The sequence below is a fragment of the Perca fluviatilis genome, chromosome 14 (genome assembly GCF_010015445.1).
Source record: "Perca fluviatilis chromosome 14, GENO_Pfluv_1.0, whole genome shotgun sequence".
Lineage (NCBI taxonomy): Eukaryota > Metazoa > Chordata > Actinopteri > Perciformes > Percidae > Perca > Perca fluviatilis.
In genome coordinates, this window is record NC_053125.1 from 25304322 (window position 1) to 25331925 (window position 27604).

Below are 27604 nucleotides of genomic sequence, written 5' to 3' on the forward strand. Positions count from 1 at the left end.
CTGTTCTTTCCTAATGTTCACTTCATAATGTTACTGATGATTTATTTAATATTGTAAATAAATCCATATTTATATTAGAGAAGTTGTTATGACTCTTCTTTGTGTAAAACCTTTTACACAAACTTAGAGAGAGTTAATCAACAACAAAGATAATATATGTTATTAGAGCTTCACAGGGTGCTGAAATCCTACCAGTACTAACAGTCTTAATATGAGAGGTAGTCTACTGCTCTGTACATTAAAACATAAAGACAAATTTCTTTTAAACTTCATTAGATTAGTAGAGAGTCCAGAGTTTCCCATCATGCACTGTGGTCGGTGGGGAGAAGCTGGAAACGGTAGCTGACTTCAGTTTAGATGACTCAGAGATTTGTTCTGATAATATGGAAATTTGAGCACCTGGGACAGCTTCACTCCTGGCCACGGATTGGCAGGGAGGCAGAGTCATCCAACTCAGCCTCACATTACACGCTCAAGCTTTGATACCCTCTCACAGCTGCTGCAGGGTGTGGTTGGTTGGCAGAGAAGACGGACAAAAGATGGACCTCTGTCCTCTGATCTCCAAATGACTGAAGACACACAAGGTAATGTGTGAATAAAATTAGGCCTGCCTCTCTCTCTCTCTCTCTCTCTCTCTCTCTCTCTCTCTCTCTCTCTCTCTCTTTTTATTTATTTTTACAAAAGTAATTAGGGCTATAATAGAATAAAAAGCCCCAGGATGGCAGACAAATTAAGTATTAAGTATTTTCCAAGGCACTCACAGTAGAACTCATGGTTGAACCGTAACTTTGTCCAGTTTATTTTTCCGAGGCGAATAGTACGGAAAAATAGTAGCCTACCTACAGTGCTTAATGTGAAAAGTGGTAGGTCCTGGATCGCAGAGGGGGGGTGGATCCGGCGACTCAAAACGGGGGTTGGAGGTAACGGAACAAAAAAATAATAATTACACTGCCTAGCTTCTCTGACTAAAAAAAAACTAAACAACGCTGTGTGTACATCAGGGCAATGTTTATTTTTACGGAGTGTCTATTTGCACCCCAGGTACGAATAGCCTCGGCCACGCAGCTGAGCTATTCACACCCTAATACGTAACAACAAAAACACGTTGCTTGCGTGCACCGAAATCATGGCGGGACGTTCATCTTCCATGACAGCAGAAACTGGCATATCAGGAAAGTTTTGTCTGTAAAGTTTATAACAATTGGATATCTAGCGGAAAATGGATATAACAGTTGCGCTTTCTGTCTTCAGTGAAATACAACCATACAACCGTTAGTTTGTTAGTTAGTATCTATTTTTTGTATACAGTATGGTTACCTAGCAACCGAGGCTTGAAGACACCAAGTGGTAAACAGTTGTACAACATTCTGTAAGAACTGTGGTCTGTTCCAGGAAGGAGGTTTAACAAACTCTGGTATGTTGAATGCAGTGATATAAAGATCCTAATATAGTATGTCGGAAAAGTCATAGTATAGTATGTCAAAAAAAGTGTAAAGAAGCAATAATATAGTATATCAAAAAAAGTGATAAAAAAGTAATATAATATATCGAAAAAAGTGATAAAATGTCACAATATAGTACGTCAATAAAAGACAGTATATGTCGAAAAAAGTCATAGTATAGTATGTCGAAAAAAGTGATAAAACGCTATAATATAGTATGTCAAAAAAAGTGATAAAAATGTTATATGTCGAAAAGAGTTATAGTATAGCATGTCACAAAAGTCATAGTAGGCCTATACTATGTTGAAAAAAATATTTAAAAAATCCATAATATTATTATTATTATTAATATGTCATAAAAGTGATTAAAAAAAAGTCATGGTATACACAATAAAAATTCAGACGAGGTGGCAGAGTGGTTAAGGTGATGGACTGCTATCCATTGTGGGGGGGAGGGGGGGTTTAGTGATAAGTGTACTGTAATTCTGTGCTACCAACATTTCCATCTTAGTTCAGCTTGCTTCACGTTTTCTGCCTCTGTCTGTTCTTTCATGATATCGACTTGCTTTCGGGTCTGAACTTTCCGCGAAGCTTGCGCAGAGATCAACTGCGCAACTGGGTTACAGGTTGCCAGGTTCAGGGTTATAGGTTGCCAGGTTGAGGTGACAAACGGGTTGAAAATTGTATATGGTGTGTGGAGTGTGTGGATTGTGTGAATAGGATACGTTTCATACAAGATCTGGCAACTGGTCAACATTAAACAAACATATTGGTCTGATTATTTATAAAGGACTTTGGGCCACGCACATTACGGGAGTTTCCCGGGAGAAATAACAAACCGGGAGGGGTCCGGAAGATAGGGCTAAAAAACGGGAGAAACCCGGGAAAGTGGAAACCCGGGGAGTGTTGGCAGCTATGGGTTAGAACATTTATCTTTTTTATGGGAGTCTGAAGTTTGATTCCCCGGTGAGGCAATCTTGTTTTTTTCATTTTGGATTGGATAATTTGCCTGCAATTGCGCAAGTCAGGGCCGAGACATATCTTTTCCAGGGTGGTAGAGGAAGACTCATGATTATGCCTGCTCTGGTTGGGTTGGTTAGGCAAGAGGAGTGGGATTGGTTATGGTTAGGGTAAGAATGTCAAGGCGATAATATTCCAAAAAGGTGTAATACATGAGTAGTATGGATAACTGTGTGTAAATATATGCCAAGGTACTGTAAATGCACAGGGGTGCAAATAGCATACATTGATATTTGTACCAGACAGGGTATTAATAGAACACATTGCTGTGTGCACCGGTGGGGTACGAATAGCATTCATTTCTAATTGCACCAGGGTACGAATAGCACTTCTAATTGCACCAGGGTACAAATAGCATACACTGCTAATTGTACCAGGGGTGCAAATAGCCTCACCCATATCTGTCTCAAATCAGATGTTTTTTAAGGCAGTCATATAACAGAAGTTACACAGCTTAGCCAGATGGTGGCGCTGTAGAACAACTTATTTTCCAAAAGCTGCTGAAGATTTACTAAGAAACAAACTTCCATAGATTACTCCGATCAAGTGACATTTAATATAAAATGATCCATTTAGGGCTTCATGAAATGTTAAACTAAGTCTTTCCACTCATCGTTTGTCTTTCAGTTCATGTTGATACAGTGTTAAAGTCAGTTTGTAGAGATTTAAAAAATAGCTTGAAAAAGTGAATTAATCTCAGTAAATATGCAGAATAGTTTCTGAACATGTTGACTCATGTTGCTGCATTAATATCATCACATTAAGTGGTTCATGTGGGACATTTTAATAGCTACTGCTTTTTGACATTTCGGAGGCTTTTTTTAATGATTATTTTCAGGTTTTTGACATATTTGACTCTTTTTTTAAACCTTTTTGATTGCTTAATTTGATGTTTTTGTTGCTTTTCCCCCAATGTTTTTTGTTGTTTTTTGACATTTGACATTTTACCCCCAATGTCGTTTTTTTTTTTTTTTTTTCAGATGTAGTCTATTTTGTTTTTGGACATATTGTGATGCTCCCTTTCCTCTACTGATCATCAGTTATTTTACAGATAAAGAGGAACTTTTTATTTGCTTTATACTGCTTTTTAACAGCAGTCATATAACAGAAGCTTGGCCAGATGGTGGCGCTGTAGAACAACTTATTTTCCAAAAGCTGCTGAAGTTGTATTAAGAAACAAACTTCCATAAATTACTCAGATCAAGTGACATTTAATATAAAATGATCCATTTAGGACTTCATGTAATGTTAAATTAAGTCTCTGCTGCCTTAGTCTTTTGTGATGTTTCCAAAATGCGCAAAACAATATTATCCTCTAAATAAACATAAGTGAACTTTTTGACCTGGCTTGTTTGTACAGTGTCTGCAGCATGTCTTCTCTCATTTCCCTTTGCAGAATTTGAACACAAATATAAAGTTCAAAACTAAATCACTTTCCAACTTCACCAAAGTTCATAACTTTGTAACCTGACACAGTTTTGCCACCAAGCTTGTGACTCTTCTGTGTGTAAACGTTTTAATCAGAGATTAAGGTGCACAGTTCTGAGAGCTATATACATATATACAAATATAAAGATAGTTAGCCTCTCCCTGTCTGCCACGGTGCAGCTGCCGTACCATACTGTGATACAGTACGTCAACAGGCTCTCGATGGAAGCACGGTAGAAGGTCAGCAGCAGGCTGGGGTCCAGGTTGTGCTTCTTGATGACCCTCAGGAAGTGTAGCCGCTGTTGAGCCTTCCTAATGACCGCTGTAACGTTGTCTGTCCAGGAGATGTCAGCGGAGATAAGGACGCCGAGAAACCGGAAGGTGTGGACCCTCTCCATTGATTGATGTACAGGGGGGGCTAGGTCGGTGCTGTTCTTCCTGAAGTAGACAATTCAATTTCAATTCAATTCAATTTTATTTATAGTATCAATTCATAACAAGAGTTATCTCGAGACACTTTACAAATAGAGTAGGTCAAGACCACACTCTATAATTTACAAAGCCCTGTGATTTACAATGATCTCCTTTGTTTTCTTGGTGTTCAGAGCCAGGTTGTTCTCTGAATGTCAGCTGAAAATAGACTGTGAGGACGTTTAAGATGAGAGGTAGTCTACTGCTATGTACATTAAAACATAGAGAAAAGTTTCAATTAAACTTCATTAGATAAGTGGAGAGTCCATAGTTTCCCATCATGCACTGTGGTCGTTGGAGAGAAGCTGGAAACGGTAGCTGTCACCAGTTTTGATGACCCAGAGATTTGTTATGAGAATATGGTCATGAATGTGTTGCTTCACTTCTGGCCACGGATTAGCGGAGGAGGTGCATGGTGCTAAAACAGTCCCATAAATATTTGCAACTTGTAAAACACAATGCACAAATTAATGCACAGTGATTTGTATCCGCAAATGGATATATGGATATCACTAGCTTCACAACTTGGCCCACTAAAAGACGGTAATATGGGCCGAGATCGCCGGTTTAAGCAGCGCTTAATAATATTTCAGACCAATTCCATACAAAGACCAGGCAAAGCCCATGTTACAGGGCTGACTTTAACAAGCTAGCATCGCTGTTCAAGCTGTACAAAAATTTGAAAGTTAGCACGCTCCAAAAAGTAGCTAACTGTCACTATACACCATAACAACACAAGTAAATTGCAAATGTAATTAATTTGACGACAAAGTCCTAATAATATCAACTTACCCGGAGGAACGTCAAGTAGATTCTGCCAACTAGTGGTGTGGGCGGATCGATCCAAATATCGATAATATTGATACCAACGTTGGTATTGATCAATACCAGTGTAAAGAGATCGATACTTTCATATTTTTGATAGTTTCAGTTTCTCTCAGTGGTGTAGTCTAATGTATTGTAGTGGGTATACTGTACCGTATATCCCGAATCTCAAAGGCATATCAAAGTGGGGGTCTGGGTGTCCTCCCCAGGAATGTTTTGAGCATCAACGACTTCATTTCCTGTATTCAGCTACACATTTATGAACCAATTTACGGTGGAAATACCTTTATTTAGTGTAGAAGAAGAAGACCACAGATGACAATTCAAAATATATCAAAAATATAATGGAAAGTATGTTGTTGTGTGTCACTGGGCATTTTTAAGCGGGTATATGGACATCCTGGAGCTTTCTTAGTGGGTATACTGCGTATGCCTGTGTCTCGTGCACTGCTGCGGTTTCATCAGAGAGGCGACCTGGCTGTATGTTTTTTATTAGTAAAGAACATAGGTTCATCGCTAGTATGTGCATATAGAAAAAGTCAATACCAGAGGTGCAGACAAAGATAGGCCTACATGTAGAAAATAAATAAAAAAGTAAAAAAGAAAAGTGTAGTACATATTAAGGCTTGATTGCCTTCTTATTTTTAATGTCTCTTATAGTGTTGCCATCATGGTTAAGTTCTTGAAAAAAGTGCGCTGTCCGTTTAACGGCCGCTTCTGTCAACATGCGGAGCAGGTGCACTTTGCTCCTCCTCCCCCCTCTTGTGATTTGATGTTGTAACAGCCGTTGTTCAGCAGCCGTTGACTGTAAATATTAACAGTATGCCAGCAGCACACACAGAGACGGTGCTGAAGAACCGCAGAGGAAGAGGAGCGCCTGTGGCTAGATCTTCAGGCTGGTCTATACACACAAGATTAAAAGCAACTCCTTTTCCAGTGCCAACATGTAGTTAGAAGACATGTAACAACATGGAATAAAATAAGTAGTGCAATAAAGGGGGGTAAGGTGCACAGTTCTGAGACGCTATGTACATATATAATTTTTTTTTTAAATGAATATGGTTTATATACAGTGTGATATGTAGTGTGGAGTAATGATATTGCACAGTATACGGATATTTCACAGTAATGAAATGGCACAGTATTATCATTATCAATATCATCAAAAGTATTTAATATTAAATATTCCACCATAGGTGGGTAGAAGAGAGTCCGGGGGTTGGGGGTAGGACTGTGAAGTCAGTGCATGTGTGAGTTTAAAGTGGTTATGGCTTTTGGTAAAAAACTGTTCTTGAATCTGTTAGTCCTACTGGGAGGACTGGGAGCTTTAACCAAACACTATGAGAGAGAATCTGAGTCTGAATCCATTATTACTGTCTGGGACCTTTCAGGATTCTTACTGGGACTTCATTAAAACGGTTTTTAGAAGTTTCTGCTTCTCTCACTTCCCATACTAAAAACTACGACGGAGCACTATAGCACATCAGGGGGGAAAAAATTAAGGAGGAAGATTTTTTATTTATTTTGCATTTCGAGAATAAAGTCGAAATGTCGAGAATAAAGTCAGCATGTCGAGAATAAATTCATCATGAAGAGAATAAAGTTGAAATACTTTTTTGAAAATAATGTCGAAATTTCGAGAATAAATTCAACTCTGTTATCACTTAATCCCCTTAGAGCGACTGTCTGCCATGCCAGCTGCCATGTAGGCAACATCATAGATATGGGTTACATCCTTGGAGTGCCGCGCTCGCCTGAGCTCCACTCTTTCAAGATCAAACAATTTGATCAATTGTCTTATTGTGTCTTGTGATACAACATATAACCATCAATACCCTTGTATCTGTCCATTCCAAGCTATTTCAGTTTGCAAGAATACAGCCACCTCTTCCAATTTGTGTGGTTTCCCCTTCTGAACAGACTCATCACCATACTGTGAATTTCCTTGTTATTAAAACCGATTCTGAAGTATAATTTCACGAGTTCATATAGGCCTTCACAATGCTTTTTTATAGAAGACTATAGGTAAAGCTAGTAGTTTGGTCTATTCTCAAAGGTCCGACTTGATTCTTGAAATATCAAGTTTTTTTCTTGACATGTTGACTTCATTCTCGACATTTCGACTTCATTCTCAAAAAGGTATTTCAACTTTATTCCCGACATTTCGAATTTATTCTCGAAATGCAAAATACATAAAAAAATCCTAATTTCTTTTCCCCTTGATGTGGCCCTAATGCTCCGTCTTAAATCTCAGATCTCAGATGGGATGAGTTATATATTGAATGTGCACAAAATGTAGAACATGAGCAGAAATATTGCTCCAACATGTCTTGTTTTACTTTCTGCTTTGTGTTTTCCCACCTTTGTGATTATCTGCACCCCCCCCCCTCGTTGCCCTGCCATGATGTCCCCCTGTTGGAAAGTCGTTACCTCGTGTATTTTTCTTTGTGCTGTGTCTCCCCTCCCTCCGTGTCATTCATTCCCTGCGTCTCTCATTCCTGCTGGTTTATTCTTTCATGTCTTCTGGTTTTCTAGTGGTTTGTGCTTTTTGAGTTTGGTTTGTCTTGGTTTGGACTGCCTCCCTGCCTACCTCAGGACACCTTCATTTGTAAGTCTTTTGTTAATAAAATCCTTTAGTCTGCATTTTTGGGTCCGAGCCTCACAATGCTGACAACATCTGAGCTATTAATGTCCAGGGGTTTATTGATTACTTGAAATTAATGAATGTATCTTGAGGTGAATAATTTTCATATGCACATTTAAGGAGGTTACGTCCCCAACAAAATATGCAAAAGAGGAGGGAAGAGTAGTCATGCCTATACTACATGTGTACTGACTCAGATAGAATTAGAAAAGGTGATCTACAGGAGAATAAATAGTTGAAAGCAATAAATAATGTCTGAGAGCCTTACTGCTAAATATTCCATTATGTTTTTATGTTTGTATTGTAATCCACGTTCACCTTTACATAAAGATATTTCCAGCACAAATTGCTTCAGAAAAAAGTAGAATAGGGGCATAACAATTCACCAGAAATTCAGAAGTTTCGGGGGGAAGGCCTATATATTAGATATTTAGACCTATAGGCTGCTATAGTCAGGCACGTGCACACATAGACATCAAAAGCGGCTTGAGCACCTGCCCTTTTTCTTCCTCAATAGAAAGTGCCTTTTTTATTGATGCATGTTTTTTTAATATAGCCTATATTACTGTTTGATGATCAAACATTAATATATATATAGACTATATTCATTTGAATGTTATGATGATCAGATATAAAGCCTATACATCATTTGGCTACACTGTCACAGATTAACAAAGGCCTAATTAAAACAACAATCATTGGAGAACGAGCACAAATAAACAGCCTGTATATGGCCTCTCTCTGTCCTGTAATAAGTGAACTCTGAGCTCATGTGTTTGTGACTCTTCACCTCTGTCTCCTCTCACAGGGAGAAGATGATCTGCAGCATCCTGCTGCTCATCATCCTGACCTCCTGTGTCTCTGGTTAGTTTACAGCTTCACTTTATTATCCACTAACACTAAACACAGAATCACTAAAGTGTCCACAGAAACATGTGGAGATGGAGTTTAAAGTTGTCAGTGTGTCTGCTCCTCACTTTCCCTCTCTGTCTCCTCAACAGGAACATTTGTAGTGAATGTGACCCAGACCTCCTATCAGGCAGAGGAGAACCACCACATCACACTGGAGTGGACCTTCACAACCAACCCTCACAGTTCCTCCAACTCTCTGAATATCTTCTGTGAACTGTTAACTGATCTCAAGAATCCAGTCCTGTTTCATCTCCATGAAGGAGTTGAGGTCCCAGAGTCTCAGGATGAACAGTTTGCAGGACGAGTCCAGTGGGACAAAGACCTCCTCAGAGAAGGACGACTCAGACTTCATCTGTCCAGACTCAGGACTAATGATTCAGGACTGTACCTGTGTGATGTGCTCACAAGTTATGGGAGTAACTCTGGTAGATGTTGGCTCAATGTCACTGGTAAGTTGATTCAGGAGAACTGGAGTTTTTCTGTTTGTAATGAAAGATGCAGATTATATAGTCATTTTATAGTCAGGCAAGAACAGACATTGGTAAGTTGATTCATTATAAAATTTAAAAAAAGGCTTGAATCAAGCAATCTGATTGGTTCATAGCCGTGATATAATAACCACATACAACGACTATAATCGGACTCCTTTGCACATTAAGTATCACTCCATGTCTGAGAAAAACGTTGACTGATGGCTGGTGCCTCGGAGGGAAGCACTGCCAGGACACAGAGCTGGTTTCAAATCAAACTCTATATTTATATCTATATCTATATTTATTTATTTCAGAGCTTTACCTTGCTGTCAAACAGCACTTTAAAACGGAACTGAAGCCGTTATCTCTGCTCTCTTCAAAGCTGCCAGACTCCTTTCACAAAAACAGTCATTTTACCGCACAGAACACGGTAGTTGCTGCACTACCACTGCCTTGAGCAGTTAGTTTGTTTGTGTTATTGTTTTCCTTTCTTTGCGTTAAGCAAAAGAAAGTCTGTGCTAGCTGCTAGTGAAGGCTAACGTTACCTGCCCTGCCTTCCACCCCCAACGCCTCAGTATGTGTAAGGCGGGCAGCCAGCCCAGGAGAGCTTAGATTTTATTGTGAATGTGTTTTTGTTATGAATAAAATCATTTAAATTTAAATGTGACTAACTTTCGTAATGCCATACTTGATGACTGTTTTATAAAAGCAATAGGTCACTTCAGGCTCTGATATGTTGTGATTTATATAACTGCCAACAACGCCCCAATTCAGCAGCTTTTTAGATAAATAAGAACCTGAGAAGAAAAGTACTGTGGAAATCCACGATCCTTCTCTTTTAGTGAAATGTTTTCCTTCACATGAATGAAACAGATGTGTTTGTTCTCTTTCCAGCAGCGAGGGATCGGCCTGAACCTGAGACACCAAACACAACAAGTCCACCAAACACAACAAGTCCACCACAACCAGAGAGTCGGGGATGGATCGGTCTCTACTGTGTAGTAGGACTGACGACAGCAGCAGTTCTGCTGATTGGTTGTTTCTGTTTGTTCAGAAACGTTCTGCAGAGAGAACCAGATTCCCATCCGCCGAATATAAGTTACAGATCAGCAGATGATGGTTTAGAGTTTAATCATTAACAAATGAGACAAAACTGTTAGAATGAACTGTTTATATCACAGACACAAAGAAAATACTAGTTTCTACCCAATATAAACAGCAGGTAACATATTAAATGTTGTGTTTTACAAATAAATGAAAATGAATAGAAACAATGTTGATATAATGTTGTATCTTTTAATACATTATATAATTAGGATACAATTAATACATTTAGCAACATGGCATCATTTAGAGTAATAAGGACATGACTATAATACATTGAATGGAAAAAGTCAGTGTTACAATTGCCCCCAATCTTAATGTTACTTAAGTTTTTTTTTTTCTCATGCAACCGTTACTTCATATGTATGTATTTTGTTTTTTATATATTTATTGTGTTTGGTATTAATGTTTAATATGTTTGTTTATGTATGCACCTTTCACCAAGGCAAAGACAAAACCTGTATCTGATTCTGATTCATATGCATTCAAAGCATAAAGTCTATTTCTATTTTTGCAGAGGCGCAGCTATTGTAGTGTTAACTAGTTATTTATTATTTGAATTGAGTTAAAAGTATATTGTTCTCAAAAACATTGATCAGGTCAAGAAGGGAACTTGTAGACGTGGCTATATATTTCCACTTTCTGTCAATAGCTAATCAATTTATTAAAAAAGGTGCTTGCAGGATCATGCTGTAAATGGCAATGCATGCTGGGAGAGCTGTCTGTCTGCAGGTTCCAGCTGTCTGTCTGTCTGTCTGTCTGTCTGTCTGTCTGTCTGTCTGTCTGTCTGTCTGTCCAGGTTCCAGCTGTCTGTCTGTAGGTTCCAGCTGTCTGTATGTCTGTCTGTCTGCAGGTTCCAGCTGTCTGTATGTCTGTCTGTCTGCAGGTTCCAGCTGTCTGTATACAGGTTCCAGCTGTCTGTCTGTCTGTCTGTCTGTAGGTTCCAGCTGTCTGTCTGTATGTCTGTCTGTCTGCAGGTTCCAGCTGTCTGTATACAGGTTCCAGCTGTCTGTCTGTCTGCAGGTTCCAGCTGTCTGTCTGTCTGTCTGTCTGTCTGTCTGTCTGTCTGTCTGTCTGTCTGCAGGTTCCAGCTGTCTGTCTGTCTGTCTGCAGGTTCCAGCTGTCTGTCTGTCTGTCTGTCTGTCTGTTGCAGGTTCCAGCTGTGATCATTGAGACCATCAGGATATTTAAATGAACTGATGATCACAAAGATCTTCTGCTCTGATTTTATCTGACAGATTTTAAATGTTTGATCTAATGTTTGATCTCATTCATTCATTTGTCACAAACTGAAATGTTTCCGTTATATTTCAATACTTCATTTCAAGAAGATGTTAAACTTGAAGAGTCCACAATTTCTGGAAGATTAGTATGTTATGTTTTTAACTAATTCATTTAATGATAATGTGATATCTGAATATGTTGCAGCTCTAACTGATCGTATTAAACTTCTGATGATGTGTCTTTTATAAATATAGTTTTTATTTCTATTCATACAGATTCACATTCACAAGTCATTCAACTAATAATTCAAACGTTCACAGGTCATATATATGAAAACAGTCTCATAACAGTGAATGATGACTATCGAGGTTTATTTCCACATTATAGAAAACAATAGTTACATTTTTAACGTGTTAAAGAAAGGAAAGTGCTTCAGAGAGTCCAAAGTGTTTAGCAGAAGAATAAGAAGATTGTCCAGCTGTCCACCAGGTGTCCTCAGACTCTCCTCATCCTGATCACCCTGGGCCCAGTTTTTCAAAAGTAATCCAGTGGGATTTCGGATCACAGATTGGATCAAATCTTGGAAATGGGTTTTTCAAAAGCAAAAGTGGGATTCCGAACTGAGATCAGACCATGTAATCCGATTTTACATTTGATCTGGATCAAATTTGCCCTTTGGGTTTTTCAAAACTTAGAACTCGGTTTGCGATCTATTCAATCCAAGAAAACAGGATTATCCTGATCCCATCAGAAGGGTGGATTCAGTTGAGATTCTTACTTAAGTAACAGTAAGTATGTATCAGCTAAACGTACTTAGAGTACGTAAAATAAGTATACAGTACATATACAAAATACAATAAGTATATCAGTGGCGATGTGTAACTGATGTTCTGTTTCTTCCTTCAAACAGTTTGGACCCAGAACGTAAGAAGTGAAGCTGCCAAATGTCTCCTCACATCTGGACCAGTTCTGGATCTGACTTGTTCTGCTGGAGGAGACATGAGACTAAAGGAAGAGCAAACAAAACAAAGACACAAACAGAACGTGATATAGAAAGATTGCTGCTGGACATCTTACAGCTGCATCTACTAGAATTATCACAGCAGAGACTAGGAGAACTTTGCAGCTCTGAGAGAAGTTTTAACTTTGTTCCAATAAAAAAAAAAAATGAAATTTTTTTTTTTTTTTTTTTTTTTTTTTTTTTTTAAGGGATTTTTTTTTTTTTTTTTTTTTTTGTGTTTTTTTTTTTTTTTTTAAAATTTTTGAGAGAGGGGGAAAATTTTTTTTTAAATTTGAAAATGAAAACACCATTTTTTTTAAAACCATTTTCTGCCTAGAACAGAATACATTAGCAATTCTATTCACATAATCAATTCAGTCCAACTTTGTTAAATGTATTGAATCAAGAGCTTTGATCAAACCAAATTGTGAGCTTATTGCATCATTGCACATCTAGCTGTTGTGACAATGATATCACATCACAAACAATCTGCTGCTAACCAAGCTCTCATAATGGATGAAAGTTCAGAGGGCTGCAGGGCAAGGCTTTTTTTTTATTAAACCATGACTACTTCATTGTTTGCGTAGCTTTACCAATGTTTAAATGCCCTGAATGCACAACATCTATTGTGCATATAATGTAAATTGCTCATAAAAAAGAGTGGCCCTTAAAAACTGCAAATATCGTCCTCCACAACAAAAGCAAGTCTGTGTCTGTCCAACATGTAAAATATCTTTGATACTGATGAATGATCATTAGTATCAAAATGATAATTCAGGGAATGGTACTTTAGTTATTTCTCTCTCCTTCACATTTAGAATTCAGTGCAAAATCTTAGTTATTTAGGCTACTGTATTATCTATCATGTACTACATGGTGACGACCATGACCCTGAGAACATTTCTAAATTGTTGAGAAGATATTGTTACTCAAAGTCTCTCAGGTTTATTCCCAGACCTTGGATTAAAGGCATAACATGTAAGGGATAATATTATTCCTATTTTTCTGTGTGCTGGCATCAGCAATGAGCCTCTGGGCCCCACACCGGTGTGTAACCCACAACCAAATAGAGGAAGTGTTGCATATCACAGTTGCATTCACACAATGTGCAAAGGAAACCACAAATTCAGCTTCTTTTACTGGATGTCCTTAGGAAGTTTCTTACTTGCGTTTATGTACGTTATGTTGCATTGTAAATCAACTACAGCTTTTAATCTACCATACTCGTTGCCATGTTTCTTAGAGTAACAACACTCAATCTCTCCATGTATTTAATGTATATATGTAGAGGCAGAAAGGATGGATAAACCTATACCTAAACCTCAAGAACTCATGAACAAACACAAACTCAAGAGTCATTTTTCGATATATCTCTCTCACCAAAGCCAGCTAGCCATCCTGAGTCACAACCATCCTGTTGTGCGTTTACATCATATCGCCATCCGCACCGCGCCGACCGCGCTGAATGCAAGAAGCATGAAACAGCTTTAAGCCAACCTTACAGGGATGCAGTGGCGCTCTCTAATGGACGAGCGGAGTAGGCATGACCCCACACAACAGACGTCTAGTAGTTGCATGCAGCAGCACCAGCCATGGACACTGGCTGTCTGACACTGCATGCAGGGGAAGCACCAAAGACCACAGCAAACTTGAGGGCAGAAGAGAAAAAAAGAATATTAGACATAACAATACGGATATATCTCACACTTAATTTGGGTGTCCTCTTAGAGCACAGTTGTGCTGAATATTGTGTTGAAATCTTGAAATACACATAAGTTTCATATTGATATTTCCAAGAATACTGCGACCAACCCACTGAACCTGACTTACCTTTCTTTAACCCAACTTAAAGATGAACTTTACCAGTTTTGCATTATGTAAAATGTTGATGTACTGGGTATTCAGAGTAGGCTACTATTCATCTCTGGAAAACATTTGTGGCGTGAGTTTCCTGAGACCTGATACTTTGACAGATAATGCTGCATTTGCATCTTTCCATAAAGACCACTGTGCTTGCTCTCTTGTCTTTGACTGATGTTTCATTTTAGCTTCTTTTTAGAATAATATTAACAGTCAATAAGAGAGAACTGTTACAGTATATCTGAAGATGAGTGCATACATATTTTTACCGACTCAGATCTTCTCTCATCTGTACTATGAAGGCTGGACAGTCAGAGGAAAATGTTCACAGAGACTGTGTTTGATATTGTGCCAAATTATGATTGTGGGTTTGCAATGTTGTAGTTAATGTGTTTACCATTAATTAATTTATTAGAACTTATGATTTTCCACCATATTTAACTTTGTTGTTTTATGTTTCCAAGATCAAGTACGAACTCTGAGCCTCAGCTTTTATGCCAAAATAGACATGGAGTCCTTAAAGTGCTCAGAAAAAATAGAAATTTGAAGGTGAGATTGTGAGATTGTTTTCCTACCACAGAGTTGAAATAGTTTGTCCAAGGAGAGGATAGAGTTTCTGTTGGTGGTGGAAGTTGTTTTACCTGATTATATATGCATAATTGTCAAAATGTTTACATTTTGACAATTATGCATATATAATCAAAGCAATAACGATATTACCTCTCCCACTAATGTTTGTAATGGAACATTTAAGTGCATAGAGTAGGCCGGAAACAACATCTGTGGTGATGAATGACAGAAATTGGTGATCAACATAACTAAGGGTTTGTTGGGTTAACTTACAGGTGCCCATATCACTGTAGCAATCGCAGAGGCCGGTGCTCCATGTCCCAGGGCCTTGGGTAATAGTGGTCATCCCTGACACCACACATGGGCTGGCTGCTGGTGGACGGCCATGCCTGGAGGATACAAGACAGAAATGAAGAAACTGGGAAGGCGCACAGGGGACTGTTCCATTCACAAGGATTTCTGGATTTTCTATGGTTTGGTTGAGCCAGGAAAGAGGTCACAGACTGATTTGAAGCTATACTTCAATATGGGCAAATATGGGTTATATGGGCAAAGTAGGCACAAAATGCTCTATTTCACCTCTCTCTTTGAGAAAAAGCATGTGTAGTATTGGTTAGGCAGTTAGCCAGAGGAATAAGGTTCCATAATTAAAGCAGCATGTCATCCTTGTCTGGTGGTGGTGAAAACTTGTTTCCGGTGGTCCAACCGGCACCGTCAGACACTGCCTACCAAGAGCTTGGGTCTGGCCGAGGTTTCTTCCTAAAAGGGAGTTTTTCCTCGCCACTGTCGCACTATGCTTGCTCTTGGGGGAATTACTATCATCCTATTATATAATTGTTGGGACTTTATAAATTATACTGTGGTCTAGACCTACTCTATCTGTAAAGTGTCTCGAGATAACTCTTGTTATGATTTGATACTATAAATAAAATTGAATTGAAGTGAATTGAATTGGTCTTCTTGCCTACCTGTAGTGTGTTGGTACAATATTTGTTGCTGAGAGGTTTTCTGTCTGGAAAAATGGCTTCAATTGTGGACTTTGTTTTCTGGCCAAGTGAAGATTTACTTAAATCGTACAAAAAAGAACAGCTCTTTAGAGTGTCTGACCATTACAGCGTAGAGCTCTCCAAAAAGTTAAACAAAAATGAGTTGTTGGACACTTTAAAGGCCAAATCACTGGAGCAGGAGGTTTTGCCTGTCCTTGTGGAGACTGCTAATGTGCCTGTTGTAGTGACTAATTTGTCTGATGTAAATGGGGAAGTTAAAGTGTCTAACATGGCTCCTGTTCTGGCTGGTTTTGTCATTTGAGGATCACAAACAGCTACTCTTGCTACAGTTGTAGCATGGACACAAGAACGCTATAGAATTAGAAAAGGCACGACAAGATGTTCGTCTTCGGAAAGCTGAACTAGCCCATGTTCAGGCAAGTCAACAGGTAGAGTTGGAGCGCTATAGGTTGGACCTTATAAGTAAGGGAAAGCTTCAGCCTTAGGCTGAAGAGTCATTATGGCTGGCTCCTCATACTCCATCATTTGACGTTTCTGTAAATTTGTAGTTACAATATTTAATGAAAGGGACCCTGACATTTTCTTTGTAACGTTTAAACGTTTAGCAGGGGCCCGAAGTTGGTCTGACACTGACAGCACCCACAGTACTGCTTCAGTGTGTGCTCACTGGCAAAGCCCAGGAGGCACTCTTAGCATTGAGTGTTGCTGACAGTGGTAGCTACCCATTGGTTAAAGCTGCTGTACTAAAGGGCCTATGAATTGGTGCTGGAAGTATATCGTCAGCGGTTCAGATCAGACAAAAAAGAGAAGCAGCAAATACAGCAGTCTGTATTTGCTCGTGATTTAACTACTCATTTTAATTGATGGTGTGCTGTGTCTCAGGTAAAAACCTTGGAGGATTTGCAGGAACTAATTTTGCTTGAACAGTTTAAAAATACACAGCCTGACTGTGTTGTAACTTACATAAATGAACAGAAAGTAAATATGGTTACAGATGCTGCTAAATTGGCAGATGAGTTTGTCTTGACCCATAAGGTATTTTTGGGGGAGAACCGTGGTCGTGGAGATATGGCTCCCTCTAACAAGAGTTTGTCAGAAGGGACAGACAGGTTTTCAGTTGAAGAAGACAGGGGTTTCCAGGGAAAGCTGGACCCAAATCGTGTCTGTAATTACTGTTTGGGTAAGGGTCAATGAGTACCCGGTGTTGAAGATAATGTTGAACATCCTGAGTTTGAGTTTTGACTCACTTTTTTGGCATGTTTTTTTTTATGTACTTGTAAAAGTATAGAAGTAGTGAGGACTCCCATCCAAGGTTATATATAAAATAACGAAAACTAGATGGGGAAAAAACATTGCCGTTAACTTAAATAAAAAATAAAAACGAGGCATTACAAAAAACCGATAACTAAACTAAAACTGTAATGTCTGCTTGCAAAACTAACTAAAATAAAATAAAATTATCGAGTAAATGTCCTTAGTTTTTCATAGACCAAATAACGTTATATCTTGCCGACCATGACATTTCCCGTAGACATGTATAGTTTCTGACTGGGAACCCAGAAATTCCATTCCATGTCAAATTGAACACAACATGTCTGTGCCCTCACCTGGCATCATGGCGGTACCGAAAGTCAGAAGAAAGTTTCTGTTCTGCTTCTTTGTCTGCAGGTACTAGGAGAGGGCGGGTAGTTGGAGCTGGGAGGGTCATCTGTACCTTGCCATCTGGGTGTGGCTTACAGAAGGCATAAAAGATGGCCCTCCTGGGAGTCTCACTCTCTCTCAGCTGGTCCTCCTGCAACCATCCACCGTTTTGTTCATTGTTCGGTTTGCTGCACCTTACAACACACATCACACTATTCATTAATTCATGCACACATGGCAAACACGACTGATGTCTTCTAGACTTACACACCCCATCATTACAATAATGTTGAGTTAAGTTGTGTTATTAGTCTATATAGTTAAATAAACTATCTTTTGAATAGTCTATCTGTGTGTGACCTCCCTTTTGTTGCTAGCCTTGAGCCAGACGGTAACACACAACATATGTAATCATAAAAAAGAAATCCTTCTTTTTGGGGATTTTAATGTCAACTGGGATAATAAAAAAGACAGACAAAACCTCAAGTATTTAACAGATTATTTTAACCTCACTCAGTTAATAGAACAACCTACCAGAATTACACATTGTTCTCACTCTCGAATTGATTTAGTTTTCACCAATAAACCGGAAAGAATCACAAATACCCATAGGTTGTTAACAGGTCTCTCAGACCATAATTTTTCTCTAGAAAGATTAAATGTTTAGAAGATATATGTCATACTTCAACAAACGTACGATTAATATGACAATTCCCAAGAATCAATAAGAAAATGTGGATAGAGCTTTGAAAGATATTGACTGGATTGGCCTCATGGATTGCAGGGATGCTGATGCTGGCAGTGACATATTTCTCTCGAAAGTCAAAGAGGTTATCCTCTCTTTCTCCAGGAGGGGGCGCCATGGGAGAAAGAAGTCCAACTCTCTCCCCTGGCTTAACTCTGCCTGTTTAAAGCTAATGAAGCACAGGGATCAGCTACTCAGAAAATCTATTAATTCTGGCCTTAATATAGACAGACTTAATTTTACAGGAGCCAGAAATAAAGTGACGTCTGAGTTACGCAAGGCCAAAGCAAACTTTTTTATTCAAATTATTGAAAACGCTAGAAGTAACAGTAAAAAAATATGGCACAACATTAATAAATTGACAGGGAAACAACCCAAGTGAGAAACTAAAGGCTTGGAATATAAAATTAACAATCAGCTGGTCAGAGACCCGGTTGTTCTGGCACAAGAGCTTAATTTCTTCTTTATTAAATCAATAGAAGATTTGGTGAAACATTTCACATTTTTTGAGGGTTTTGATCAGCAGGTTGCTATTCTATCTGACAATACTCAGTCAAAATTTCACATCCAAGAAATAACAGAACCAGAAGTTATTGATATCATTACGGCTTTGAACAATTCCAAAACCAAGGATATTTATGGGCTCGATACTAGCTTTATAAAATCAAATAAGGAGGCTTTAGCGCCCCCAATCATGCACTTAGTTAATTTATTTATAAAAAACTAAAGTGTCCCCGAGGCTTGGAAATTGGCCTCAGTAACTCCAGGATTTAAGGCTGGGGATAAATCTGACAAAAATAACTATAGACCAATTAGTATTTTACCTATAATTTCTAAAATAATTGAAAAATGGGTTGTTAAACAAATTATTGAATTTCTTAGCAATAGCCAAACATCTTTAGATCCCATGCAGTTTGGGTTTCGGCCACACCATTCAACCAAGATTGCATTGGCTCTATTCATGGAAAAGATCAAATGTAAGTTAGACAAAAATGGATGTGTTGGTGCAGTGTTTTTAAATTTAAAAAGGGCTTTCAACAGCTTTCGTCTTAAAACTTACTAATAAATTGTCTTGTTTGTTTTTCTTTCATTTTGTTTTTCCCTGCTTTATATAACAAATGTGATTACTGTATATATTTTGTCTTAGAACTAACCAAGCGTGGGTCACCCCTACTTGTGTGCTGTACCGTATTAGCTCAGTGGAGCATATGTATGTTGTGTCTCTGTTTAACATTTACTAATGATTTGTCTTGTTTTTCTTTTCTTTCTTTTCTTTTGTTTTACCCTGTTTTATATAGCAAATGTTAATAGTGTATATCTTTTTTCCTGTTATTGTAATTTATATCTGCCAAATGGACTACAGATGGAAATTAGCCTTTGGGCTACAATCTGGCACTTTTACATGTACTGCTGTACATGTTCATTAAATGTGCATTGTCCTGAAGTAAAAAAAAAAAGAAGAAAAAAAACAGAAAAAGACATCCTCAAAACAAAACCACCGACGGTGAGCCCAGGGATTCTAAGAACTAGAGCTCTGGGCATCACATGACTTGACTGTTTACACCACCATTCTAAGAAATTGACTGCAACTTGGCATCCTGTCGGCTGATACAGTGGGCATGTACGTCTCAACATATCATAAAAGCTTCCCTGATGATTATTTGATCCTTTTTGACATCTAGTCTTGACTTGATCCTACAAATGACATTTTTGGCAACCCTGAAATAAAGCGCAAAAACGTTTCAAACAGAATTCAATGTTATATTCTACTTCCTAATTCTACACTTGTGGTGACGTTGTGGAAGTAATTCACTGCTGCAAGTAAGTAGTGATGGAAACATCTTGTTCTATTTGTTGTGACATAATCTGTTAGGAATTGACTAATTCATCAAAATAAACTTAAAGTGATGGTTCGGAGTAATTTCACCCTAGGGTCCTTTGCACCATGACCTCGAGCCAAACACCCCCCCAGAAGCTTTTTTCACCTGGGTCGAACATTGGGAGAGTTAGCGTAGAGTAGCGTTATCAGCTGAATAGCTTAGCGCAGGGGCTAATGGATCCGAAGTGTCTCTTAACATTACCCCACTAATAATGCCCGAAATGATACCAAACGTCTACAGTAGTACAAATAGGTTATGCTCTCATAAAACAATGGATTGTAAAGTTTGTAAGTACACCAGAAGTTTATGATAACGCTACTCTACGCTAACTCTCCCAATGTTCGACCCAGCTGAAAAATGCTTCTGGGTGAGTGTTTGGCTCGAGGTCATGGTGCAAAGGACCCTAGGGTGAAATTACTCCGAACCATCACTTTAATATCATGGATCTTGTTGGGTTATAGTGAAATCCTTTTCCAATAAGCATTACAGATTAACTTAGAATGACCAATGCTGTTTTTCTTTCATAAAACAGTGTGTTCTGTTTATGTAATGCGGCTGATCTACAGTAGGAGCTACTTTTAACCAATTTAGGAGATTTCTGAATCCAAATTTAGGAGCATTTTCAACTTGAAATACAATTTAATAAAAAAAAACTTTTATTGTAAAGGTGTTGAGTAAAAGTGAAAGATTGAATTACATTGGCATTGAGTTTGCCTGATGTGTGGCTTCCAACAGAAAAGATGATCCCTTTGGTACTTTTCTCAGATTTACTTTTGTTTTCCAGCTTCACTGATATTTAAAGAGGTAATGGCTCTGCATGCTTCTGCTTCTGTTTTTCTTTCCTTTGGGATATCTGTGGATTAATAGTTAACAGCATCCCATAATTCATGTCAAATCTTGCACAAACTTGTTCAAATGATGACTGAACACTCTCTGATGTTTCTGTACTACAAGTTATCAGCCAACATTTACACTGATATGGATTTATCTGCAGTGATCTGATGTCAGTCATGTGTTAAAAGCAGAAAGAATAGGATCAGGTGTTGTGAGGACTAAAGACTGACGGTATGTTTTCTCTTTCTCATCTGTGTCACAGCACTGTTTCAAAGAGCACTGGAAGTGATTGAGGGGGATGGAGGACAGCCTCTGAGAGGAGAGTTTTGGAGGAGTGCTGCATGAAGGACATTGAAATCCCCTTTTCCCCCACGATGTTGGGTTAAAGTTATTTGTCCACGTCTTTAAATGTCTAAAAAGTCATTGGAGCACTGAGGCTAACCAGTGCCGGACCACAGAGTGAGCTGATGGAGTAACGGATCGAAGCGGTGCCATGCTGTGACGACAGGTAGGCCTACTCATTTTGCCTTTGGCCTGGTAGCCAAATGTTCAGCTCTGTAGAACCATGGGCGCCCAAACCTTGCAACCATAGACGAATATTAATCATGATAGCATGAAGTTTCCCAGGTTTGTGGTTATGGCGTGACACCTGTAATAAGTGAACTCTGAGCTCATGTGTTTGTGACTCTTCACTCAATTTGCTCGGTGTTCTACTCTGTGTTTCCTGTCATCTCTTAACAGAAAACATGCTGTACAGTTGGGTGGGTTGTGATTTTGCTCATGACTTTATACTATCTTCCTGTTAAAGAAAAGGGATCAGACTCACAAACTGGACCTCTGTCCTCTGTTCTCCTGGTTTGGATCTTAACTGACTGAAGACACACAAGGTAAAGTGTGAATGTGTTGATGTTGGTGTTGTCATGATATGAATCCTGTCTTTTCTTGAAGCCCAGTTTCACGGTGAAGGTTCCGCTTCTCTCATCCAATTAAGTTACAGTAAACATGATACTGTAGGTCTGTCAATGCGATACCCCGACAGCTAATAATAACTTATTGTCTCTGAAAAGCAGTATAAAAAAAGATATATCATCTGTCACATTAACTGCTGTAGCCTAATTCTGTAAAAACTACGACCAATCAAACCAAACAGGCCGTTCAGTCCGAGTCCAGTGGGACAAAGACGTCCTCAGAGAAGGACGACTCAGACTTCATGTGTCCAGACTCAAGACTGAAGACTCGGGACTGTACAGGTGTAATGAAGGAAACAGATGTGTTTGTTCTCTTTACAGCAGCGAGGGATCGGCCTGAACCTGAGACACCAAACACAACAACAGCAGAGTTGTGGTCGACAGGAAGTCAACAACCACACACAACTTTATTCACTTCGAATTGTATAACTGAATAAAGACACAACCAGAATAAAAATACAACCAGAGAGTCGGGAGTGTAGACCTACAGTGTAGGCCTACTAGTTTCAGTTTTCTTTTCGATGATGTTATTTCTCCTGATGGCTCTTGTGTTTTATTGTGTCTTGATATTCAAGGTAACAATAAAAACCATTTCTAAGAAAACTTAAAATTACTTCCTAAACTTGTATGATATACATGAAAAATTCTACTTTTCACTGACTGGCAGATAAAAAAAAGCATAGTTTGATTTTCTGGAGAAAACAAAAGACTTTCACCAAGGAAATGCATGTTTGTTCCTCGGGAGCGTTTTAATCCAAACCTAAACTTAACTAGTTGTTTTGGAGTCTTCAGTTTTCAGATTCTTCAGAGTCATGAATGCGCATTGTGGAAGTAGCCTACGTGCTAACGCTGCTGCATGTGCTAACGCTTCTTGTCGGTTATTGGCTGGAACACTGTTTGTTATTGTTTGTGGTGCAGGTTGGCGCAGTTTGTTTTTGTTGCTGGAGCCTGAGCTGTCTTCAGAGACCGCATTTGTTTACAGTGTGTTCAGGGGACAGGCAGCTAGCGGATAGTGAGGAGATGTTTGTTGTATGTGACAAAAAATTTAGCTTAAAAAACGCGTCACATCAATTAGAGCACCTTTAACTTGCAGAACGGCTGAGTAAGCTAATTTTCTGATAGTTTAGGCCAATAAGTCTCTTAAAACAAATTTGTTTTACATCCTTTCATTGTTGCAGATAAAGTGTCTTTGTCTTCTGTCACTTTTTCATATCTCTCTCGTCTGACTTCTCAAGATATATCCCCAGTATTACTTCTTATTTCTCAAAGTCACAAATACATAAACAATGGCGAGGTCAGCAAAATCATATTCCTGGAGAACCCTCAGCAGTTATATAAAGGAAGCTGCAGTGTGTGGATTGGTGGCTCTGTTGCTGAGAAGAAAGACACAAACAGGAACTTTGTCCTCTGGAGTTCCAGTTCCTTAAATTATACAGACAAAGTCCCTCCGCTCTGTAGAGAGAGAAGTTGGAAACAGTAGCTGTCTTCAGTTTTGATAACTCAGAGATTTGATTGATTTGATAGAGATGATATGAATCCTGTTGTACAGATTTAGTCTGTGAGGGTTGGTGGATTAGACCAGAAGTTAACAGATAATAATGTGGTCGGTTCTCTCAGTAAAGAGACAATTCAACAACAACAGTTTAAAGTTATTATGCTTTTCCGTATTTTCTGTCATATCTATAATGTTATAATGTTGGATTTTCAAAGAATGAGTTAAATATATTTTAGACAAATCCCCGTGAGCTAAAACGTTCAGATTTCCAACTGTTCTGAACATTTTATTTTCAAACTGGACCCCATTTCTTCATGCTTTTTTGTTAAATAGACATATGTGACCAAAAATCTGCGCGAACCGAGGTGCAATGTAACCTTATGGGGCAATTGTGCAGTCTTGATTTTTGTGCTTCTGACAGGCTCAGAAAAGATTCTGAATAAAAACAATAGTTGGTATTTGCTCATGTCTCACAGCCCTGTTGATTAGAGGGTGATATCATCTGACGTGGTGACACAGCTTTGTGTCCGAGGTATATCACCGGACACATCCAGAACACAGATAACTGGGAGCAACACGTCCCACTCCTGACAATGTATTCTTTGGGTATACAGGTGCATGACAATGACCAATGAAGCAGACTGGAGAAGGGTGGGAAGGGGAAGTAATTTTAAGCCAGAACTCATCTAAGTCTAAGAGCTTCCTCTTCACAGTTTGACTGTCATGTTCCTGCTTTTATTGTGTGTTGTTAGTTCATTTGCATTTCCTGTTTTATTTTGAAATCATCAGTCACTCTTATCCCAGGTCACCGTTGTTTGCTTTCCCGCCTATTTGATTACCGTCCCCGCCCCTAATGTGTTTCACCTTTTTGTTTTCAGTCCCCATTCATAAATACTCACCAGTCCCACTTCCCAGTGCCAGATTGTAGTTGAACTTATGTCACTCTCTCCAGCGTTATTCCCCAGTGTTTGTTTTCCAGTGTTTCTAGACCTTTTCAGCAGAAAACCCTCAACGAGTTTTATTCCTGTCTCTACTCCGGCGAGTATGAGGAGGATGTCACCCTGATGGAAGGGTTCTTTGAGGAACTACCTCAGGTCACTACACAGCTCAGTGGGCCGGCTAATGTGCAGGACCTGAAGGCTGCTTTACAGGGCATGCATACAGAGATGGCAGGCTCCCGGCATCGATGTCCTCACCGTAGAATTTTACAATGCCTTCTGGGACATATTTAGGGGTGCAATTTTAGAGATTTCTTTTTGTATGTCTGGCCTCTGGTTCAATGCCCACATCCTCCCGCAGAACGGTGATAGCGGTACTGCCAATAAAGGGAAACCTGCAGGACATCAGAAACTGGTGGTCATCCATCGGGACCAGACCTACTGTGTGCCCAGCAGGTCCATGGTAGACAATGTCTACCTCATTTATGATGTTTAGGAGGTCTCCAGCTCTTTGGGTTTAAAGAAATACATTACGGTTACTCAGTTGTGCAGCCTAACTGACAACACTTTAATTAAGCAATATAACCTCCTAACTGGCTCAGTAATTTTGTACTTTGTACTCTTGGTAATGTCCCATGGTTATAACTGTCAGTTCTGACTTCCTCCTTCCTTGCTTATTGGAAAGTTGAACCACTGGCGCCATCTTGTGACAGAAACATATTACTGCCACTCAGAACGTTTTTTTTATTTTTATTTAGACTAATTCTCTAATTGTTAATTTTCTTCAATTTCTTGTGGTTTACATCGTTTTTAGCAGTTGTGTGTAGATAATAAGCTGGATAATCTCTTCACCTCTCACAGGGAGAAGATGATCTGCAGCATCCTGCTGCTCATCATCCTGACCTCCTGTGTCTCTGGTTAGTTTACAGCTTCACTTTATTATCCACTAACACTAAACAAAGAATCACTAAAGTGTCCACAGAAACATGTGGAGATGGAGTTTAAAGTTGTCAGTGTGTCTGCTCCTCACTTTCCCTCTCTGTCTCCTCAACAGGAACATTAGTAGTGAATGTGACCCAGACCTCCTATCAGGCAGAGGAGAACCACCACACCACACTGGAGTGGACCTTCACAACCAACCCTCACAGTTCCTCCAACTCTCTTAATATCTTCTGTGAACTGATAACTGATCTCAGACCCTCATTCCTGTTTCATCTCCATGAAGGAGTTGAGGTCCCAGAGTCTCAGGATGAACAGTTTGCAGGACGAGTCCAGTGGGACAAAGATGTCCTCCGAGAAGGACGACTCAGACTTCATGTGTCCAGACTCAGGACTGAAGACTCTGGACTTTTCCTGTGTGATGTGCTCACAAGTTATAGGAGTAACTCTGGTAGATGTTTACTCAATGTCACTGGTAAGTTGATTCAGGAGAACTGGAGTTTTTCTGTTTGTACTTAAAAAATAAAAGATGCAGATTATATAGTCATTTTCACTAAAACAGGTTTCCTTCCTGTCAATCAGCCATATTATGTTCTTTACAGCAGCTGCTGATGAGCCCAAACCTCAGAAACAAACAGTAAGACCAGAACCAGAGAGTCGGGGAGACCTCTGGCTTCCCTACACTGTACTGACATTAGCAGCAGGGGCAGCAGCAGCACCAGTGACAACAGCAGTGGCAGCAGCTCTATTGGCTTGCGTCGTCAAACGCCTCTTTGTCTTAAATCCTTGTTTTACTAAATCTACTGATAATAAAAGAAAACCCCTTCAGTTTGCAGCTGTGAGTGTTTAATAGAAAGGAGCCATCAGGACTAGCAGCACTCAGTCTGGAGGACCCTCTTTAAATGAATCATCAGAGCATAGAGTCTTTCCTCCCTCTGTTCTACTTGTGATATAAAATGTTTTGTTATATTTTTTTATTTTAAATGATGTGCATGTTACTACAGGTTTGAGTTTGTATGAAGTTGACATGTTACATAATGTTTTGTCTTCTTACAGTTGTCCAATTAGTTGCGTTAATATATTATGTCATATGTTATAATGTTCTGTCTTGTGTTACCTGTCTAGGGACTACTGATGTAAAATCGCATTAATGCTAACTCCAGCATGTTGACATCTTGATGTTCATTAACGAGCTCTGTCCATCTTCAGTTACTATGAATTTAAATGAAGTTATTACAGCAGAAATTATTAATGTCAGTGTTAATGCTTTCATTGAGTGAAGGGTTTAGCAGCTTTTAAATAATCAAGAAATCAAACTTGCATCTGAGATATGATTTGGTGTTTTAATACAACAGAAAAAGGAAATAAAGTGAATCAAATTTGGTAAATTACAGCAAATAAAGAAATCACACAGAAGCATATGGAGACATCTTCCTGCTTCTTCTTCTTCCTGCATTTCAGTTCCAGAGACATTTAAAGCACAGCTATGAGAACACCAGCGCCAACAAGGGGAGCGAGGAGAATTGGGCCAGCGGTCAATCCAGTTGGAGACGTTGGGCTCTCCTCTGATCTGTCACCTTCCATCCAGCTAGGAAAGGCATTGCTGATGCGAGAAATTTCATCAATCTGAGATTTCGTCCCCAGAGACTTCTAAGATGTTTTCCTTTCCATTGTTTTTACCTGGTCAACAGCTTTAATATCTTCTGATTTAATTAAGTGTATTTGTTTTTGTTTCAAATGGAATGCTAGTCACTAATCACTGTGAATAAAACCAACTAAACATATTTTGTTAAGAGAAAATAACCTTCTTGATACAAGATGAGGAGTCAGATGATGAGGTCAGAGGACATGAATTTCTTTTATAAATTATGATTTAGTTCTTACAATTTTGCTAATGTCTAAATTTTTTTTCAGAAACTTTTATAGATATTCACACCTTTTTTAAGGTGTGAAGGGGTGGACTGTTAGGTTTAAAAATAAGTTAAAGCATTGGTGATGTCTGATAAAAATGTACTTTTGGTTGAATGAACACTGTAGCTGGAGGAAGCACTGAATCAACCGATTTCATCACACCACACTAATCAGCATTTGACTGCCTCACCCAAAAGCTAGCTTCTAAAGAATTAATTAGGTCATGGCTGTTATTTAGCATACTGTAGGAGACTCATTGTCCCCACAGGAAAG

At 38.9% G+C, this 27604-nt stretch overlaps 1 protein-coding gene across 7 annotated transcripts in view; it reads left to right on the forward strand.

Moving 5' to 3' along the window:
- LOC120573105 overlaps positions 1-27604 on the forward strand; it is an 86499-nt gene that overhangs the window by 12256 nt on the left and 46639 nt on the right. The window contains exons 1-3 of one of the 7 annotated variants that reach the window (XM_039822564.1): positions 517-584; positions 8639-8694; positions 8832-9191. In XM_039822564.1, the coding sequence (XP_039678498.1) occupies positions 8646-8694; positions 8832-9191 (409 nt within the window). In that variant the 5' untranslated portion in view covers positions 517-584; positions 8639-8645. Of the gene's footprint in view, positions 1-516; positions 585-7657; positions 7795-8638; positions 8695-8831; positions 9192-10109; positions 10414-27604 lie in introns of those variants that run through there. The other 6 variants (XM_039822563.1, XM_039822559.1, XM_039822562.1 and 3 more) reach the window with 6 other exon arrangements.